Below are 21,778 nucleotides of genomic sequence, written 5' to 3'. Positions count from 1 at the left end.
GCTTGACAGCTGGTCGGCTTTACCTCTGCGTTTCCCCCAATAAACATGTTTTCTGCTCACTGCTAAAGACGCACTAACAAGACATTCAACATTCTTCAAAAAAGATGATAATGCTAGCAAATTCAAGATGGCGTTGCTAAAAATTCCAAGCAATTCACTTAAAACACAGACAGATGTAAGTTGTAAGCTGAAAAGCTCTCATATTTCGAAAACCGCTCTAAAAAGAATCTCTATGGCAATCTGAAATCGGATCAGAAAAATTAATCAAAAGACTGAAGTGTTGTCGCAAGGCCATCCATTCTGTGGCTACTGACATCATAACCATAATTTTTTTTCCACTTTACGAAGACTGCAATAGGAAATAAACATTCTAATACCTTATATGGTTCAATTTCCCCCCAAACATCAGTGTGACTATCAATGCTAGAAACTAGAGGTCATGTATTTACTATACTTACTAAACAGCAGCATGCCTACTTTTGTGTTTAAGCATGGAAATGATGATTATAGGTACATAAATTTGCATAAAATTATATCCTTATGGTTTAGATGCAATTTAGGTTTTGCAAATTAGCAGCTTTCAATGAAATCTTGTGCTATAAATACATAAGTTTTCGCAATGATATATACTCCTACACGCAGATACTCACTGCCTTGCTGTACTTAAACATCAATGAGTGAATTGAGAAAAGTAAAGCATAATAAATAATGTCACAACATAAGGTATTTAGGTTTTAAGTATGAAGATTAGACAAATCCATTTACTAACTAGAAGGTATCAACGCCACAGATCCCTGTGCTGGTTAGCATTTGTAAAATCGCCAACAAAAAGCTCTATGCCACAATCAACAAGGCATGGTAGTGAACCGGAAAGGCTGTAAGAAAAACCTAGCCCTCAATGTGTTATTGTTAAAACTTTAACACCTTCACTTCATTTCTCCACTTTCACGAATAAACTAAATCTGACCTAGAGCAGTGCCTTACCACTGGTGAGGCTGCTGTCTACAGCTTTTCTGTTGTCGCACAGGCAAAATGTCCATTTATTGCATTATTTACAATGAATTACAGCAAGTACACATTAAATGACATTACGATCCCCTGCAGTTTAGGTAGAATTCATCCTCCTCCTACCAACTTGCACTAAAACTAATAAAGCAGTCCAAGTAGTGAAAAAAAAAAAGAACAAGCTACAGAGCCCATGCATGATTTATGAGCAGTGACCTTGTAGCTTGTAAAACAGAAAAACAGAAACTACCTCAGGTGCTTCTGCAAACAGGTCAATGTCACAGGGTGATGCCTCTCTGCTGGCTTCACCACGCCTAGTTTTCTGAAACATTTCATAGTGAGCATAGTGTAAATTAGCAGACAACCGCATAGAGCAGACAACAGTACAGAGCAGGCAATGAACATAAGCACATTAATACAGTCGAATCTCAATAATTCGAACTCGAAGGGGTCCGAAAATTTGTTCGAATTAAAAGAAGTTCGAATTAATGAAAGCTAAGTAAACGTAGGGCTCCCCATGCAGTGGCGCATGTGCATTGAGCTAACACACGAGGGGGAAGTTTTAGAAGACTTCCATTTATTCACAAATCACAGGACATCCGTCATTATTTGAAGTAATCTGTGATTATTTCAGCACACGTTTGCCTTGCAGCGAGTCAATCAATTTCGCACACAGCTTGCAAAGCATGTCTACTTCGGCTTCAGCATTCTCCTGGTAAGGGAAGTTGTGCGCGGCAATGTCCAGCGCCGACACTTGAAGACCACGATGACTGCATCGACGCTACTATTCTCCGCGCCGAAGCCGCAGCGTGGCCAGCACGTGACAAGAAAGGAGGAGCGTCTCCACATGGAGAGAAGCAAATTGGCATTTGAGATAAACCAACACTCCACGGCAGCTTTTTTTTTTTTTCTTGCTTTCTTCGGGCGCGTGCTTGAAAAAAGAAAGGTTACGTGGCAGGGACAGGAAAGGGGGAAGCGTGGAACCGGCGCATGAGAGAGAACCATACTCAGCGACAGCTTTTTCTCTCTCTCTCTCTCTTTGCACGTAGCGATAGAAAAAGAAGAGTCTTCACGTGGCAGGGACGGGAAACGAAGAAGCGTGCACAGGCGTTTCGCAAATCAGCATTTGAGAGAGAGCAAACATTCCACCTCAGCCTTTTTGTTTCCTTTTCCTTTCTTTCGCGCTAAGCGTTGAGGTGTCGGAGGTGCCGCCGCGGGATTGAGCGGGGTGCTAAGAGCATTTTTGGAGTGCGGTATGTTCAAATCAACCGTTGAAAGTGTTTGTGCGTTCGAATTACCGGGCGCTTTCGCCCATTGAAATACACATAGCTTTGACGGGACCTCATCGTGAGTTCGAATTAAGCGTGTTCAAATTAATGAGATTCGACTAAAATACCTTTGTGGCAAAAAACACGACCAGATGACAAACAATCACAAAAAAAATTTGCTGACAAAAGCACATTAATATTTCCTTTGTGGCAAAAAACACAACCAGAAGACAAACAATCTCATAAAATTCGCTGACAGAAGCAATGCTCTAATGTACTATTAAATTAAAATGTTTCTTTATTACTGTACTATATTGTAATTTTTGCATTAAATAAAGGCCTAAATACCCTGAATTCTTGAGGCTCACTGGCAGTTGTCACAGCACCTTAAGTCCCTCAATTTTACTTTTCTCTTCAAATCAGGTTTATAGTTTCAACAACCAGAAAATTAATGAGTTCAAATCACAGCACCTTAAGTCCCTCAATTTTACTTTTCTCTTCAAATCAGGTTTATAGTTTCAACAACCAGAAAATTAATGAGTTCAAATACATGTGACAACCCAGCCAAAAGTTCGGTGCAGCGCTACAAATGATACAGCTGGTTCAAACAGGTGCAACAATGACAAATATGTCAGTGTGTGTGCATCAATCTTGTTCTTTATGAGCAACACCACTGCACCTAACCTTTTCGCTAAACGTCAGCAAATTTCACCCATTGTCAAGATACTTAAGAAAAGAGATGCTGACCCCAAACATTAAAGTAAAGTTTAAATTACGACATGTAAGCTGTAATTTTAACATTAAAGATGATGTAGTTCCCCGTAGCTTGTGCGATGTCACCAGAAAATTTATCAAGGGGGTGTGCTGTGCGCTAGCAATGTAACAAGCCCCCACTGCTGTGTACAGCAGGTGTGAGAGTAAAAAAAAATAAAGAAAATACATGTATTATATAAAGAGAGAGATAGAAAGAAACAGAAACAAAGAGGAGATACAGAAATAAAGGGTGTAAAAACATAGAAAGATTAAAAGAACAGAAAACAGAAAAAACAGAAACAAAAAAAAAAGCAGAGAGAGAAAGCGAGACAGGGGCCATGGAAAGAGAGAGGAAGATATAGAAAGAAACGAACAAAAAAGACAGCCAAACAAACAGCAAGAGAGGAAAAAAAAGAGAAATAAGGATAGCAACAAGAAAGAGTTGAAGGTGAATAGAGACAGAAATGAATAGAAAAAAGGAAACAGATACAATAAAAGATGCTGGGGGCATTCGTTATCGACTTCCTCACCTTGGCACGATCATAATCACCATCATCGTTTGTCTCTCAGTCCTTCCTGTCACCGTATGTCATTATTATCACCTTCGTTTGGGTACATACTCTGCCCGTTCATTTTACGAGGTCTTGCCTCGAATAAACCCCATCGCAATTAAGACTTCATAATATACACAAATGGAGAGAAAAAGAAAGGAAAGAGGAACAAGAAAAAAAAGGAAAGAGAAACAAAGAACACCGCCCAGCTGTGCTTCTTCCTTTAGGCTTAGTGCTAAAGTGCAAAACTACTATTTTTTATAATGCTTCACAGAGAGTTATATAAACTTAGATGAAATGTATAGCAGATTTTTAAATGTAATGTATTTTACTACTCATAATTTGCAGCCTACTCCTATTCAAAGTAGCTTGCACTTTTCTTCAAACAAAGTGATATATATACACAAGCCTGGCTCTAATTTTTCAAAATATATTGTGCAAATAAGTTAGGTCACAACAAGACTACCTATATATATATATATATATATATATATATATATATATATATATATATATATATATATATATATATATATATATATATATATATAAGTCATTTATTGCTTCAAAGCTCAGACTTGCTATTCACGCTCTGTAATGATATGGCTGGGACAGTCCTGATCACACAGCATTAATGAATAATCAGCAATGCCTGACATACCTAAGAAACGTTGAAAAACCCGATACTATATGCTGAAAACAATAAATTAGCACAAATCCACAGCACACACCTTCGGGCCTCGCTTACGAGAAGTTGCAGGTGTGGAAGGTTTCTTGCCCCTCTTTGGTGGTGTTGCCTTCTGAAAGAAATGCCAGATTTGTGCCTTTACTGTAGAAAGCTGCTGCGTTCAAGAATGCTATGCTTTCAGACACATCTAACAGTCCAGCGAGCTGTGCGTAAGCACACCCCAGCATTGACGAAGCACAAGTACCAAGGTTGAGCACAAATGTGTAAATTTGTGTTTACACAAAAGAGAAAAAAAGTGTAAAGCAAAAGTTCGGTGCTCAGTGATAAATGACTTCATTTTGTTAAGTATAACGACTGCTATGAACAACTGTTCATGATAATTGCACCTTGTTACTAAAAAATATGGCCACTAAAGGTAATGTTGGCTCTGATGCAAGTATTTTAGTAATATCTACACAGATCTCACACAAACTGCAGATGCTGGAAATGAAAGTACTATGTACAGTGTGGTCCACTGTTAAAGAGAACACCACATTTAGAAAAGTCCATATTGCCAGCCTTCAAGCAGCAAGTGGATTAGGAAACAATGTTCATGTATGGCACCAGTGTGAGATAATAAGTCAGAACTGTCATTCACTGGTAGTCTGACACAAAACCAAGTCATTATGTTTTCACGAGAGAATGAAATCCAAACACGCTGTGCGCAAGTGTTCCCTTTAACAGTGGTCCCATCTGTACATTACTGAGCCCTGAAATTTTTGTTTCAACCTGTTTCAACAAAATTTTGTTATTTCGTTACCTCAATGTATATTACACTGAGTTTCAACAGTACATACGCAATGCCTCAATAAAAATCTATTGTAACACTTAGGCTTGTGTGAATATAAATTTTTAGGTTGGAAGCAAACAGTGAAGCATAGCTTTGAAGTGAAAGTCACTTGGTCGAATTTCGAATCGAATTCTAATAGTGTAAATAAAAGGTTCTCAGCCATGGTGTGTCGGGGACTCCTTGTGAGCTGGTGAAAGGGATGGGGGACCCCTTGCAGCGGAGGGGAGAGAGGGAGAGGTACACAGGTAAATTAAAACACAACTAGAGCGGGAAACAGGTGCCTTTTATTGCTAACAACATCATCAAAGAAACGTGCCACATCCCTTAATTTTGGACAGTTCGCCAATATGGGGCACAGTCCCACGTAAAGAAAAATGCCAGTGAGGGTTGCGCAGATCATAGAAATGGCTTTCCGGACACCCTAGGGTCCGCAAAACCCCATTTGAGAACCACTGGTGTAAATAAATACAGTAGACACGAGATAATTCACTCTAATATTCATACCTTCGGTCAATTCAAACAAAATTCAATTTTTGGTTGGCCCTCTTATTTTTTCAGTGTATTTAAAAGCCCCTTATTTCAAACTCCATCATTTGGTTAATTCATACTTTTTACGGTTCTATATTAGAAAATATCTGCTGCTTTCCCAATGTTTAAAAATTTACATGCTTTAATAATAGGTCTAAAGATGAGAAATAAACACCTCAGGCTTTCAAGTAAACAAAAGATTTGCTAGTACATGCATGGTAATAAAGCACGTGCATGGTAAACCAGTTCTGACAACATATAGCAAAGAAGCAGTTGGAAATTCACGATTGCTTTAGTAGGTCTGATCAGCAGTAAACGGTTGATAAACTTGTGGACCATACACCTTTGCTTTCTGTTCATTGCGTGTAGTGAGGGTTTAAAAACGCTTAAGAAGTTTTCATAATCTGATAAAATCAATACCTAATCATAATGTGAGGTGTCACTTCACCGACAGTCATATATCTGAGAACTTCTGATAATTAAAGCTTCTTGACAAAATTCAGAGGTCCCTTCGAGTTTGAATTAACAAGAGCCGACTATACATTGAAACTTTCAATAATTTAAGTTCAAATCGAAGCAGACTCAAACACTGTAATATTCACGCAAATATTTGAGGCACTCAATTATTTACACAAGCCTGCGAAAAAGTGAATGACAGCACTCACTTTCTCGGTCTTGGCTCTTTCAGTGTGCTTGCCTGTGCTTTCTTCCTTGTTGGCGCCAGCCAGTGCATTACTTTCTTTTTGCTTTGACTTGGTGGATGTCATCATCTCAATTTGATTCACCAATACCGAGAGCTGCAGAAAGAAGTTATAGTTAACAAGGGACTTCATTCAATTCTTCACATGCTGAACACAAATATTATACATCTTTTCAACAAACAAACCCTAACATATTGCTCAATAAGGTTGAGAGCTGGGCTAGTAGGTGACTGATCATTACACTTTAAGGTTAAGCAGCACACTTGTTTACATGGACAACAGCAACAAGAAAGACACGATACTCGCTATGAGTGTTGTGCCCCTCTTGTCGCTGTTGAGAAGTGTGCTACATAACCTTACCGCCTAAAATATTGTCACGAGCAAAACAAGACCTACAGCCAGGAGTTCACCAGAACCAGAGCAACGAAAAATGTTTTCTTCTCTTCTCCTCAGCCCAAAACGAGTATGAGCCACAGGGGCTGGTTTATGAATGGTGGCATGCGTCATTACCCCCTCTCCCAAGAAGCACCGTCGCGATGTTGTACATGAAGGCAAAAAAAATGAAAAGAAAATGAGACGAAAATTACTATGCAAGCAAAATGAATGGTGGAAGGTGGAAGAACGTAGTTGGTTGTGGAGTCAAGGGTCAAATGAGAAATAAGAAAAATAGGAAAGAATATAAGGAAAAGACGAAACAAAAAGAAATACATGAAATTACCAATAAGGTCAGTCACTCCACTGGTGATTCCCAGAGCGAAAAGCATGATTTGAGACCTGAAACGTGAATGACTTCAGTTTGCAGGGGGGCGACGGGAACGTCTCGAAGTGCCTTCTGGGAGAACCTCGTAAGTAACATCGCCGAGATGTCGTACGACCTTGCAAGGGCCGAAGTAGCGGCGAAGAAGCTTTTCTGGAAGGCCACGCTGTCAGATAGGGGTCCACACCCAGACTTCATCACCAGGCTTGAAAATAACTTCATATAACTTCACGGTGACGAAGGTTGAAGCGGCGTATGTCTGCTGTTTGGAGAAACTGAATACCGTGACGAGCGAGTTGACGGGCCTCTTCTGCGTACTGCGTGAATTTGGCGGCATCTGTGTGGTCTATTCCTAAGTTGTCGGGCAAAAGCATGGCGTCGAGCATCGGCGTGACCTCGTGACCGCGGACTAAGCGGAAAGGTGTGAAACCATTACTTTCTTGAACAGCAGTGTTATACGCAAAAGTTATGTAAGGAAGGATGGCGTCCAAGTTCTTGTGATCGACGTCCACATATATTGACAGCATGTCTGCCATTGTCTTATTGAGACGTTCAGTCAGCCCGTTTGCTTGCGGGCGGTAAGCCGTTCTTTTACGATATTCCGTGCCACTTAATCACAAGACTTCCTACAGTATCTCTGCCGTGAAAGCTGTCCCACGATCAGTTATGACGACAGCTGGCACACCGTGACATAAGACGATGCTGTTAACGAAAAATTGGGCGACGTCTGCTGCGGTAGCTTTTGGAAGTGCCTTTGTTTCACAGTGGTGTGTTAAGTAGTCAGCAGCGACCGCAATTAACCGGTTTTCAGACGAAGACGTGGAGAATTACCCCAGCAAGTCCATGCCAATCTGATGAAAAGGCCCCTTTGGTGGGCCTATTGGTTGCAGTAGTCCCGCTGGTCGTAAAAGTAGAATCTTACGTCGCTGACAGTCGCGATATGTGCGAACCTAGTGCTTCACAAGTCTTTGCGAGACGTGGCCAGTAGTAGGAGCGATGGATCCGTTGCAGCGTGCGCGTATAGCTGAGGTGTCTGGACGAAGGCTCATCATGACCCACATGTAAAATGTCACCACGAAGCGTGGTTGGCACAACAAGCAGATACATAGCTTATGTAGCATGAAAGTTCTTTTTATAAAGCACTCCATCGCATAAACAAAAGGATGATAGCGAGCGTGCAAAGTTTTGAGGAGGGTGGGAATTGCGCCCTTCCAGGTAGTCAATGAGCGGGATAAGCTCAGAGTCATGACGCTGTTGCTCAGCCAAGCTGGTTGCTGATACAACAGAAAGAAAAGTGTCGTCTTCAAGGTCAGTGTTGGCATTTTCGACTGGTGCACGTGTGAACGACAGTCAGCGGCAGTGTGTTGCCGTCCAGATTTGTGGACGATGGTGACATCGAAATCTTGTAGCTGAAGGCTCCATCGTGCTAGACGACTTGAGTGATCTTTGAGCTTCGCAAGCCAACAAAGGGAACGGTGGTCGCTAACTACCCTGAATGGGCGGCCATACAAGTATAGGCGGAACTTTGCTACAGCCCAGACAACAGCGAGGCATTCCTCGCTATTGTGATCCAGTACAGGCGGAGCCTGGAGAAGGCTTCGGAGGGTGTTGAACGCATGGCACTGGTTGGGACCCCAAACAAACGAGACGTCGTCTTTTGTAAACCTGTTTAGGGGTTCAGCAATCTTCGAAAAGTTTTTGACAAAGCGCATGCAATACACACAAAGCCCCAGAAATTGGCGTAAGTCATGCTTATTTGTGGGCACGGGAAAGGCGGCAATGGCGCAGGTTTTCTCCAGGTCTGGGCGGATGCCCGCATGGCTCACAACATGACCAAGGAACTTCAGTTCTTCGTATCTGAAATGGCATTTCTTGGGTTTGAGAGAAAGCCTTGCTGTTCTAATTGCCTGACGAACTGCCTGAAGGCATTGGACGTGTTGTTCAAACATGTCTGCAAAGACCACAACGTCATCAAGATAAACAAGACATGATTGCCATTTGAGCCTCGTGAGAACCGTATCCATAATTCTTTGGAAAGTAGCTGGCACTGAGCATAGACCAAAAGGCAACACTTTAAACTTGTACAGGCCTTTGGGAGTAATAGAAGCCATCTTTTCGCGGTCGCACTCATCCACTGCGATTTGCCAGTAGGCGCTATGCAAATCGATGAAGGAAAAATATTTAGCATTGCATATACAGTTTAACGAGTCAGCTATCCGGGGTAGAGAATTAACGTCCTTTTTGGTGACCTTATTTAGTTTACGGTAATCAACGCGAAAGTGCAACGTATCATCCTTTTTCTTTACTAGTACAACTGGCGAAGCCCAGGGACTGGTCGATGGCTGGATGACATCGTCCTAAAGCATCTGCTGGACTTGGTCACGTATAGGGTCTTGTTCTTTTTGCGACACCCTATAGGCATGTTGTCGGATGGGTCTCTCGGTGGGTTCCGTGATGATACGATGCTGAGCAAGTGGTGTCTGTTTAACCTTCGACGTAGTGGCAAAGCAGTCTTGAAATGAGCCGAGTATACGCAAAAGGCTTTCTCGTTGAGTCGAAGGTAGACTTTCATTTACGTCGAGAGTGCTCGCGAAGGCCTCGTCAGGATGGCCATTCGATGAAAATGAAGCTAACGTGGACGAACTTTTGGCATCGGCAAGTTCTTAAAAATATGCAATGGCAGTGTGTCTCGTGAGGCGGCGATATTCGTCGCTGAAGTTCGTGACCAGCAGGTGAACATGCCTGTTGCTAGGCTGAATGATTCCTCGGGCAACACAGATTTGTCATGAAATAAGGAGTGAAAAATTGGCCTCCGCAATTACTGCGTCAGACACGTCCGGTCCCAATTCTACCTTGAAAAAAGGGGCTGCTTCGAGGTGGGAAAGTCAGAGAATTATTGGTAACACAGAGCGCTCTTTTCCGGAATTGCGTGCCGTCATTTGCCGCGCGAAAAGGATCCTCGAGCAACACAAGTGATTCACGCAGGTCGATGGTGGTGCCGTATTCACGAAGAAAGTTCATTCCTAGAATGACTGGCCGAGAGCACACGTGCAATATGAGGAAAGAGCCCACAAATGTTGACGTATGTATTCGAATGCGTGCTGTGCACATGCCGCTGCAATGCGTGCTGTGCACATACCGGTAGGCATCAACAGATGGCCCCCTGCCGTGCGCAACTGGGGTTCTTGCCATGATGTAGTAACCTTCCTCAGTTGAAATGCCAGTGTGGCGCTCATTATGGAATAGCCGGCATCGGTGTCGACGAGGGTGTTGAATGCATGCTTATCGACGAAGATGGCGATTTCGGCAGAAATGATCTTTCTGCTGTCGGAGAACACTGCAAAATCGGAATGGTCCTTGTCGGTTCGTTGTGTCGAGGAAGAGTCTTTTACAGTTCGCCGGACCGAAGTGGTTCCTAGTTTCTCCTGCGGGGACTTGGTGACCGGCTCCTGAAAAAAGCAAAAGATGACGAGGGCAAACTAGGTGACGTAGACCAGTGAGGCGATGGTGATCTCGACTGGTGATGCTGAATAATCAAAGGAGTTCACTGCCCGTGAGATAGGCTTTGATTTCCCGGGGACGCTTTCCCGGGGGACGCGGGGGACATCGAGCATAATGGTGGAAGCCGCGGAGACCTAGTTGCCGGTACTGACAGTTCCGGTATACGTGACCCGCTTTGCTGCAGTGATAGCAGAGCGGACGATTATTTGAGGTGCGCCAAGTGCTTGCCTTGCTACCAACTTTGTCTTGAGGCAGGCGGTAGAAGGGAGGGTGTGCTTGGAAACCTTGAGCCGAGAGGCGGGCTCAAAGCAGTGTCGTGGAACGATGGCATAGCCTGGTACCTTGGCCGCATAGCAGGATCTGTAGCCAGTGGCGCAGGGGATCGCAATGCCGCTGCGTATGTCAGGACTGGCGCCTCTCGAATCGGTGGTGCAATTGGGGCCAGGGGTGTGACTACCTGCCGAACTTCTTGTCTGATTACATCTGCGAAGGCTGGAACAAGTGGATGGGATCCCACTGCTTGAAGTTGTCGTAATATGTCCCAAACGATACTTCGAATGAAGTCTGCGAGGGCCTTTATATCGCTGTCAGAGCCGATAGAGCATGCGGTGGTCGGGATCTGGCGTTTATATTGTGACGACCGCTGCTGCAGAGTACGTTCCATCGTGGTTGCCTCATTGATGAACTCGGCGACTGTCGTTGGTGGATTGCGCACGAGTCCAGTGAAAAGCTGTTTTTTTACTCCGCACATCAAATGCCGCTCCTACTTTTCCTTTGGCATGGCACGGTTCGCGCGCCTGTAGAGCCGAAGCATGTCCTCGACAAACATGGAAACTAGTTCGTTCGGCCGTTGGTTTCTGCAGGGTATGGCTTGTTCAGCCCTCTCCTTCCTCTCAGTGTAGCGATAGGCGTCACGGAGCTGTCGGCTAAACTCTTGCCAGGTTGCAAAGGAGCCCTCGTGGTTCTCGTACCACGTCTTCGCAGAATCTTCCAAGTAGAAGTAAACTCGGTGCAGCTTGCGAACATAGTCTTATTCGTTGATACTGGCAACCCGATCGAAGTGGTCGAGCCAGTCATCAACATCCTCGAGGATGTCTCCATGGAACAGCTTTGGCGTCTGTGGCCATGAAAAACATGCGCGAGAAGAGAACCATGGGCATCGCTGGCTTGGACCGTCTGGCTTGTCATCGGATTGCTATCTTTCTGGGTGTCGATGCCAAGGGACCAAATTAAGGAATAGCCCACGCAGGCGGCGCCTGCTTCTTGCTCTGGGAGATGTAGCTGTTTCCAAGATGGCCGACACAGCCGAAGCACACGTACCCACTGTCTCCACCAGTAATGTCATGAGCAAAACAAGACGCACAACCAGCAGTTCATCAGAACCTGAGCAACGAAAATGCTCTCTTCTTCTCAACCCAAAATGAGTATGAGACACAACGGCTCGTTCATCAATGGTGGCATGCGTCAATATTGATTGGCCACACATTATTTCAATGAATAACACAGTGCTACAACCACAGAGACATGGTGAAAGCTGAGACAATAAAGGTCCCAGCAGAACAAACAATAATCCCCTCAGTCACTTAAAAGTATGAATGTGGTAAAAATTCAAAATACACGTAGCGACAGCTTTTTAAACAGCACGTTCTAGACCCTGAAGTACTGTTTTAGAAGAGTGTCTGACTGCAATAGGTGTGCACTAAGCAGTCAATAACCAATTTTAATTATCGGCCTCTACTTTCTAGAGCACTGCTCAGCAGGCACGAACTCTTTTTGTACTCTTCATCTGCTCAACATGTTATGCTTCCTCTCTAAACTACTGCACGCCAAGCTAAACAGCTAATTAGCTTGGACTGAGCTTATAGCTGTTATATGCTAATCAAGCTAATCAGAGATTTTTTTTTCTAAGAACATGTTAAGCCCACAATAATCAAGCCACGTCATGCCAAGGCCTTGCTACTAAACCCTTTCAGGCGCCAACTGTGAATAACTCTGTGTGTGTGTCAAGTGGAGATGTTATTTCAAGGCACTTAGTATTCTATTGTAACAAAAATAATGTCATATGTCCATTTCGAGTTGACAGGATCGGGTTGACTGGCAGATCGTGGGAAAAGCCCTTGTCCTGCAGTGAACATAGTCAGGCTGTTGATGATTATAAAAAATAATTCTGCAGGGCTTGTTGCCGAGATTTCCGTCTGTTCATAACTTCTTTTCACTTTCCGCTCTTTTCCCATTTAGCCAATATTTCTAAAAATTGAGCTGTGCAGTAGCGCTCACAAACTTAAAGGTTCTAGTGCCACTAACCGATTCACCGCTCGATGAGCTCGCCCCGGCTTCTTGTGTATCATGTGGCGGTGCAGTCGGTGCCATGGGCTTTGCTGCGGTCCACGAAATTCTAGACTCCAGTGGTGTTTTGGTGAGCTCTGGAGTGAACATCGTCTCATGTGCAATAGGACCAACTGCAGATTCTACAGCTGCTGGTGTGGTGGATCGCTGCTGCACCATAGGTTTTGCAACCTGCGAGATGCACCAGTGTTTATGTTTATTTAGGGTTCGCACATTACACATGGGAGAGGCATATTACAGATAAAACATGACCAAACAGTTGACATAATATAAGCAGGAAAACTTGAATAATATAAATTTCTTTATAAAAATGATTAACTATCGCATATGTCAATAGCGAAGTAACAACTAATGGCAGCCCATTAAACATCACAAATTCATGTTAAAACAGTAAAAAAAAAAAGAACAAGTAATGAAATATGCAAGAAATTCAGAAGAATGACAAGTTAGGAGAGTTGCAAAAAACTGACAGCAACACGAATGGAGAAAAAACATAGACAAGCACGACTATCACCAGAATCTTTATTAAAGTGCCTCAATCTTACAATAAATCTTTAGTTGCTCGTCTGCGCTTGTCTGTCCTCTTCTCTCCTTTCGTGTTTCCGTCCATTTTTTGCACAGCTATATTATGGTAAATTAAACAAAGCACAGTCAAGCAATGTCAAACATGCTATTAAGAAAGAACTCGAAACATGATGGACCTTTGGCGATAGCAATAGCTGATTGTGGTAGTAGATTCCATTGAGCTCTAGGTATAAATGCACGCAAGTAGGTTATGGCTTTATAGCAATGAGCGTGAACGTTTTTAGGTATAGATTACACAAAAGAAGGCAAATTAAGAAAGTGTTCATGAAGATTAATGTTGAGACAAATTTTATGAAGGAGAGTGAGCTAGGCTATTTATTGCCTAATGGTAAATTATAAAAGTTGTAACAAGAGCAACGACTTGAGAAAATGCCCCTGTTAGTCCTGATCTCTCGTTTAGGGTCAGACAAGATCTCCCGAGTGATATAAACCATAGATCGTGTTCATAAGTGATGATATTTGACACTGTCTTTGCGCTCTTGAAATGAGTAATAAAAAGTCTAAATAAAGTAAAGTGTCACTATAGTGAAACAATAAATTGGTTTATAATTAATTGCCAATAAAAACTCAAGTATGGTTAATTTCCCCAAAAAATCAATGTGGAAGGTCCCACTTTTAAATTTCCCCCTAAAATCCCTAGTAGTGATGTCACTGTTTTTAATTTTACTTATTTATTTATTTTTAAAATTTGGTGATGCAGATTCCACTAAGTTTCTTGAAATTCGCTATGTTGAAGGCCTAGATATAGTCCAGCCCAGTGTGCAGGCATGCTGTGGTTAAGGTACGCCACCAAAAAGTGGAGCACTTACAGTCTGACGTCACGGCAACATTCGGTGTGCTCCGCGAGTACAGTACAAAGGTAGAGCGTGCTCTTATTTCACATGCTCCAGGTGGCTGCCGTTAGACCACGATGCACTATGCACAGCTACGGCGGTCTGTAAAATGGTTGCGTGTGGGTCACGTTTGGAAAGTGCAGCCATGGCTTACTCTACATTGAGTGACAATTACATGATTTTATGTCCGTTCGAACAGATTATATATCACATCTGCATGTTGACCAGTAACGGTGGATACTCGTGAAAAACGTAGAGAAAAACAAACTCCTGGGAAGCCTTCGAAATTCACTCTCGCGTGTATACATACATGACTCTCTTTCCTTTCCAAAGCAACTTTTGTAGTTATTTTTTCTGGCTCCCCGAGCATTTAACACAATGCTAGTGAAGAAAGAAGTTTTTGCCAAGTCAAAAGGGTGTACTTCTCGATGGGTTCATCAAGTAGACCTTTCCACTTCAGCGGAGCGTATTCAGTTACTCGGAAAAGAGGCGAGACATGACGATATGACCACTTCGATGCACCTAACGCACCAGTACATACCTGTTTAAAAAGAAAGTGGATGAAATGTGCACAGTAGACTCCCGTTAAGATGAACTCTGTTAAGACGAATTTTCATTTAAGACAAACAGCACAAGAGTGTTTGCTTGGTTTTTCGTAGACTCAATGCAAAAAAAAAAGATCTTTTTAAGGAGAGATGCGAGTCGAAAAATCGCGTTTTTAGCGAAATTTCTCGTATTTCTGATTTTTATTGCATTGTAATCTTCAAACCTTCTTCTTTCATCTGTGAAAATTTCAAAACTAAATTCGAACCGCAGAATGCAAAAAAATGTGTATGAAGGCTGTGGTGTACACGTATCCCGAAGGAGTACGGCCACCAGCGTGGGTCCGGTCTTAGCGAGCCGCAGGGCACGCGTTAACCGTCGCCGTGGCGGGAAACACGATACTGCTCAAGTCGCAACACTTTATTGTGGCAACACCAAACGCAGTACAGCCCGTTGCAAAAAAAGGCGCGGCGGGAAAGCAAGTAGGCTTATCCACGCCACGGGCACAAAGTACTACACAGGGGTGCCACGAGCACGTCTCCGCGGTAAAGCTGATCCACGGAGACACCGGAGCAAAGGCCCGGTTGCTCGAGCGAGGGCAAAGGCGCTCGCGTTGGCTTCGAAGGGAGACGGGTCGGCGTAGCTAGGCCACGCACTAGGACACCGTACTGCCCTTCGGCCGGGAGTACGCAGCGGGGCAACAAAAGGTGAGCGTTCGCATCGGGCGCGAGGCGCCGTCAGCGAAGTCCGACGAGCCCCGAGCGACGGGACTCGACAGACGGAAAAGAATGCGTGGCTCACCGTTTGAAGTCCCGGACTGTACTCGCCGCTCCCGACGCAGCGCGCGAAAACCTCTCGGGAGGCTCCCCGCGCGGCGCCACAGTCAACATCCGCTACCGGGTGAGGGAGTTAAACGTCACTCCGCCCTTCCCAGCGCGGCAGACAGCAAAGGAGGGCAGACATGTCGGGACATGAGAATGGTAGAAAGGCGGGAAAGCCCGCGCAAAGGCAGCGGGCCAGCCTCAATTCCCACATCTCCCTCTCCTAAACTTGTCCTTTACCGGTCTGCAAAAGGCAGCCGGACGTCACCCATGCAGTTAAAATGACACTGCTATGAGCGGTAGCTAACCTCAGTCCAGCCCTGCTACTGCTGCTTAAAAGAAATATGATTACAAAGGAGAAACAAAACATAAATAACAAAATAAACACACGACACTATACAAATACTGCAGAAGGGAGCACAGCAACGTGGCACTAGTGTTCGTGGTGCTAAAGGGGGATAGCGTCCAGTGCGCGGAGGTGCGGTAAAGGCGTGACAGTGTCCGCTGGGTGCGATGCCCGAGTGCGAGGTCACAGGTACCGGAAGGGGGCTCACTGATGGATTGTTGCTGCTCTTGATAAGCCGCGAGTCCGACGAAAGCCGCTTCGGTTGTTCGGAGGCCCCGCATTTCCGGCTCGATGACGAAGCTGGACGTTGCGGGAAGCCGGGCCTCTCCGGTGGTCAGGGAGGCCGAACCAAAATTGGCTGCGAGGCGCCCTGGCGTTGGCCGGCAGCATATAGCTGCTTTCAGCTGGCCTCGCGCAGGAGCCATGGTGGAAAAGGCAGCACGGCTTCTTCGGCGACGGCCAAGAGCAGAGCACAGCCAGATGGTCTGACGTCAGTGGGTCAATGACCCCCCAGCACCTCCAGTGTCCGCGTCGATGGAGGGCAGCCATGACGCACTCTTCGCGGGCTCGCACTGAAGCGTCACGCACTTACACACGCACGCACACACACCGCCGACGGCTGCGCGAGCGTAGGCGCAAAGCGTCCTTCGTCTCTCTCCCTCCCGGCAAGCACCGACACACAAGGTCACACACAGCTCCCTTCGCGATAGCGAAACGAATACGGAAAAAAAAGTAAAAACAGAGCAAAACGACACTCAACCTCTGGCGAAAAAACATAAAACACAAATAACACTTAATATTAGACAAAAACATAAAATACACATGAACACTTCAAAAAAAAAAAAGAAAACACTGGCAGCAGACACGGCGGGGTCAACTTCTTTACGAGAAAAGGCCGTAAAGAAGCTAACCTATACTGAGGCTAGACAGTAAACTGAGGGCCTTCGGTTGCGGAGAAGTCCGCCGTCCGGCGCGAAATCACAAAGGTGACCGCTTCCTCAGCTTATACCGGTGCGGGGTCCGAATGCGGTCCGCCGCTCCGGGTGTGCCCGTTGCTTGCGCGAAGTGCCGCAGGGCACTGGCGCAAGCTTGTCAGACCATGACAAAGGGCTTCAGGTCTGCGATGTGGGCACGGCTGAGTTTTCCCAAAGGGGATCTTTCAGCTAGTACGCGCCACGGACGCTCACTGACAATCGGTTCATAAGACCGGGCGGCTTTCCAACCCTTGGCTCAACCGTTTGTCAGACGTGGCAGGCACGGAATAGCGATAAAAGCCACGCTTCGTGCCGGGCCAGGTCACAACATTGCTCAGTTTGCAAAAACTTTCGAGCCACTCAGGTGACCGGCCATGGGTTCGTCGTGAGAGGATCGCAACAGTGCGGCTCTCAGACTTTTGGGCATAACCACCTTAAACGGGTCTATGGACTCGTCGTCAGTGGCTATATATTTCAGCAGGAGCCCGTCATGGTCCAGCAAAATGAATCCGCCGGGGACTCAGCGACACACGCTGTTTCAGCCCCCTAATCGCGCCCGCCGCAGAACAAGCAGCGTAACGGCGCTCCGCGCCTCGTCAAGACGGCTTAACGGCGCCCGCCGCAAAGCAAGCAGCGTATACGGCGCTCCGTCCCTCCGAGACTCGAAACGGATCACTCTGCTGAGCCTTCAGTAGCTCTTCGCTGCCGAAAGCAATTCCCATTCTCCCAAATGGGGGAGTCTGGTATCGCGCCCACTCAGGACCGCAGCAACCGCCGCGTGAGTCGGCGTTACGGGTTCACTCTCGGCCTCGTGGCCTTCGGAAAGCTCCCCCGCTCGGCCGCTTCGCGGTGCGCCGCTTACCTGGATAGCAGCCAAGGTTTGTCCGCATGGGGACTCACCCTTCTCGCCGAATGGCGGCGAAGCTGCTGTTTCGCCCCCGACGCTTGCATGTGCTAAGGCACCGCGAGCGGCCGTCGCACCGAAATCCAGGTTCTCGGCAGACAACAGGGGGCACGAGATAGCGCGTCAGCTACCACGTAGGAGTGTATTCACCACAAAAAGGGGTGACGACACAGGCGAGCGCCGAAGGGCGCCCGTCGATAGAGGCGGTGGCCTCTTGGTGCAACGCGGCATGCCACGAAGCAGACATAACGTTCGGGTAGGGCAAGAGGCCCATTCCGAAGCGACGCGCCATCTCCAAAGGGAGCGGCTAGGCGCCTCGTGTCGTCACCGCAATAGGGGGTGCCGACACACACGGGTGCAGAAGGGTTCCCGTCAATAGAGGCAATGGCCTCCGTGTGCAACGCGGCATCCGCTAAAAGGGACAGCGGACAAAAGTCCCGCGAAGCAGCCATGTTGCGACGAGCCCGAATCGCGCAGGCGAACTGACTCGCTAAGAGCAGTCAAAAGCTAGAGCTTTTGATACCGCGTTGGGCGCCAGTGTGGTGTACACGTATCCCGAAGGAGTACGGCCACCAGCGTGGGTCCGGTCTTAGCGAGCCGCAGGGCACGCGTTAACCGTCGCCGTGGCGGGAAACACGATACTGCTCAAGTCGCAACACTTTATTGTGGCAACACCAAACGCAGTACAGCCCGTTGCAAAAAAAGGCGCGGCGGGAAAGCAAGTAGGCTTATCCACGCCACGGGCACAAAGTACTACACAGGGGTGCCACGAGCACGTCTCCGCGGTAAAGCTGATCCACGGAGACACCGGAGCAAAGGCCCGGTTGCTCGAGCGAGGGCAAAGGCGCTCGCGTTGGCTTCGAAGGGAGACGGGTCGGCGTAGCTAGGCCACGCACTAGGACACCGTACTGCCCTTCGGCCGGGAGTACGCAGCGGGGCAACAAAAGGTGAGCGTTCGCATCGGGCGCGAGGCGCCGTCAGCGAAGTCCGACGAGCCCCGAGCGACGGGACTCGACAGACGGAAAAGAATGCATGGCTCACCGTTTGAAGTCCCGGACTGTACTCGCCGCTCCCGACGCAGCGCGCGAAAACCTCTCGGGAGGCTCCCCGCGCGGCGCCACAGTCAACATCCGCTACCGGGTGAGGGAGTTAAACGTCACTCCGCCCTTCCCAGCGCGGCAGACAGCAAAGGAGGGCAGACATGTCGGGACATGAGAATGGTAGAAAGGCGGGAAAGCCCGCGCAAAGGCAGCGGGCCAGCCTCAATTCCCACAAGGCATCGCGGTGGCTCAAAATTTCGTGAATTTGCACCGATATTGGCCATCTTTGACTGCGCGCTGCTCCCCGTCGCAGTGCCGCCCGCCATCGCGATCGGTTGGGAAAGTTGATTGATTGATTTATATGTCGGGTTAAACGTCCCAAAACCATCATATGATTATGAGAGACGCCGTAGTGGAGGGCTACGGAAATTTTGACCACCTGGGGTTCTTTAACGTGCACCCAAATCTGAGTACACGGGCCTACAACATTTCCGCCTCCATCGGAAATGCAGCTGCCACAGCCGGGATTCGATCCCGCGACCTGCGGGTCAGCAGCCGAGTACCTTAGCCACTAGACCACCATGGCGGGGCTCGGTTGGGAAAGTTGCGTCCAGCCTTCTTCTTACAGCTCTGACGACTGCCAGTTTCGTACGTGGGCAAAAAAAATTAAAAACGAGGCCTTTTTATCACGTTGTTTGAGCGGTTTGAAACGCGCGACACCCTAAGCCGCATCACCATTGGCTACCGAGTCATTGTCAGCTGTGTTGGTGGCGGCCATCGGCATTTGGTCCATCTGCTTTTCTGCGCGTCTACGCATATTTCCGCGATGATTAGCCCAAAAAAGTGCAACGTGAGACCGCAGAAGTTTCGAACGAAGCACGAGTTCAAGGGAAGGCGGCGTAAAGCGCCCCGAACGACAGCGACGAACGAAAACATGCCTACGTGTGCTAGGCCTGACGGCGGCATCGACGAGTGCGCGAGCGACAGTGGCTGCGATGAAGAGATTGACGCTGCGCTTTCTTTCGTCAGTGCTTCGGAAAAGAAGCTCGGCTTCTTCGAAAAAGATGAAAGACAGCGCGATGAGGTTTGTGCAACGACAGTTTTGTGTGACACCCTCTTGCTGACGGCACTTGTGGCAGGTGCGGCATGCCCTGCTTGTGGTATTCAAAAACTTGCCGTTCGGGAGCCGGCAGAAAAGCGCAAGGGACTTTCGTCGCTCCTCGAACTTCATTGCGAAAACAGCGAATGCTCAGCGACTGTTTTTTCGTGCTCCTATACGTCACTGCGTGTTACGGCGGACGGCAGCAGCCGAGTGAGCCAACGGTACGACAGTGGGAGCTCCTGAGATAGTTTCGCTGTAAATGTGAAGGCGGTGGTGGCTGCACGCGCTGTCGGCATTGGGCATGAGCAATTGTCGAGATTTTGCTCCATTATTGGACTCCCAAAGCCAATGCACCACTGAGGATTTTTTTTCGATAGCAAAGAAGGTGCACACCGCTGCCATGGCAACTGTGAGTGAAAACTTGCGCCGATCCAGAGAGTTGACGAAAGAAGTAGCAGGCGAAACTGATGTGGCTGTTATTTTCGACGGCACTTGGCAGAAGAGGGGCCACAAAAGCCACAACGGGATTGGCGCAGTTATCTCCTTAGATACTGGCCTCTGCTTAGACTTCGAGGTCATATCAAATTACTGCCTGACATGCAGTAGGCACAAGGATATGGGCCCAGACAAGGAAGTGTGGCAGGCATTCCATGGCCCAGTCTGTGAAAAAAATGCAGACTGTTCCTCCCATGCCATGGAAACGGAGGCTGCAATGCGCATTTGGCAGAGAACATTGACTTATGACACCCCACTGCATTTCATGACATTCTTGAGTGACGGTGACAGCAAAGCATATAGTGCAGTTGCAGAGTCAAAGTCTATGGTGCTGTCAATATAGAAAAAGAAGACTGCACTAATCATGTGGCCAAGAGACTTGGCACCGCGCTACGGAAGCTGCATGTGCCATTACCACGAGGGCAGAAAATGAAAGAGCCAGCCATTCAGAAGCTGCAAACATACTATCAGATTGCCATAACAAGCAACAGGCGGAGTGTACGGGATATGTACACTGCAGTATGGGCTTCATACTTCCACTCATGCTCTACTGACAATGCTGGCAGCCACAAGTTTCGCCCTGCAGGAACAGAGTCGTGGTGCAAACATCAACGCGCTGAAGCACTTGGTGAACCTGCACCACGCCACACACCTCTCCTGACAAAAGCCCAGGGATTAGCTGTTTTGCCCATTTATAAGCGGCTAACGGATGAGAAGCTCCTTGTTCGATGCATCAAAGGGAAAACCCAGAACGCATCGGAATCCCTGAACAGCAAAATTTGGCTACTTTGCCCCAAGACTAAGTTTGTCTCCTGAGCGGTTGTCGAGACTGCCGCAGCTATGGCAATCCTGTGGTTCAACAAGGGTCATGCTACTTTCGAGCCCATCCTGGAAGAGCTCAACATACTGCCATCTAGAGATCTAGTTACTTTCAGTGATTCCCGCCATGCGAGGCGCATCAAGAGAATGTCCGAGCGTCTGACAGCAGAAGCAAGGACCCACCGTCGTCGTGGAGTGAAAAGGGCACGGCTAGAAGAGAGTGCTCACAAGGACCATGAGGGCACAACCTATGCTGCAGGACAGTTCTAGTAACTTGCAGTGCTTTTCAAAGTTCTGTTGAACATTATGGCCAAAGATTATGCATTTCTAACAACTCTGTGATAAAAAAAAAAGGCTTCAAACTTTCAAATGCGTTTTTCTCCTTTTGC

At 46.9% G+C, this 21,778-nt stretch overlaps 1 protein-coding gene across 5 annotated transcripts in view; it reads right to left on the bottom strand.

The window, feature by feature from the left end:
• LOC119164054 (uncharacterized) overlaps nt 1-21,778 on the bottom strand; it is a 155,020-nt gene that overhangs the window by 15,346 nt on the left and 117,896 nt on the right. For 4 of the 5 annotated variants that reach the window (XM_075870900.1, XM_075870899.1, XM_075870903.1 and 1 more), the window contains exons 30-33: nt 12,886-13,098; nt 6,288-6,419; nt 4,309-4,377; nt 1,256-1,327 (exon numbers count right to left, since the gene is read on the bottom strand). In XM_075870900.1, the coding sequence (XP_075727015.1) occupies nt 1,256-1,327; nt 4,309-4,377; nt 6,288-6,419; nt 12,886-13,098 (486 nt within the window). The remainder of the gene's footprint in view (nt 1-1,255; nt 1,328-4,308; nt 4,378-6,287; nt 6,420-12,885; nt 13,099-21,778) is intronic. The other variant, XM_075870901.1, reaches the window with a different exon arrangement.

This window comes from Rhipicephalus microplus, chromosome 8 (assembly GCF_043290135.1).
Source record: "Rhipicephalus microplus isolate Deutch F79 chromosome 8, USDA_Rmic, whole genome shotgun sequence".
Taxonomy (NCBI): domain Eukaryota; kingdom Metazoa; phylum Arthropoda; class Arachnida; order Ixodida; family Ixodidae; genus Rhipicephalus; species Rhipicephalus microplus.
Note: the sequence above shows the minus strand (reverse complement) of the source record. Positions and strands in the feature narration are given on the sequence as shown.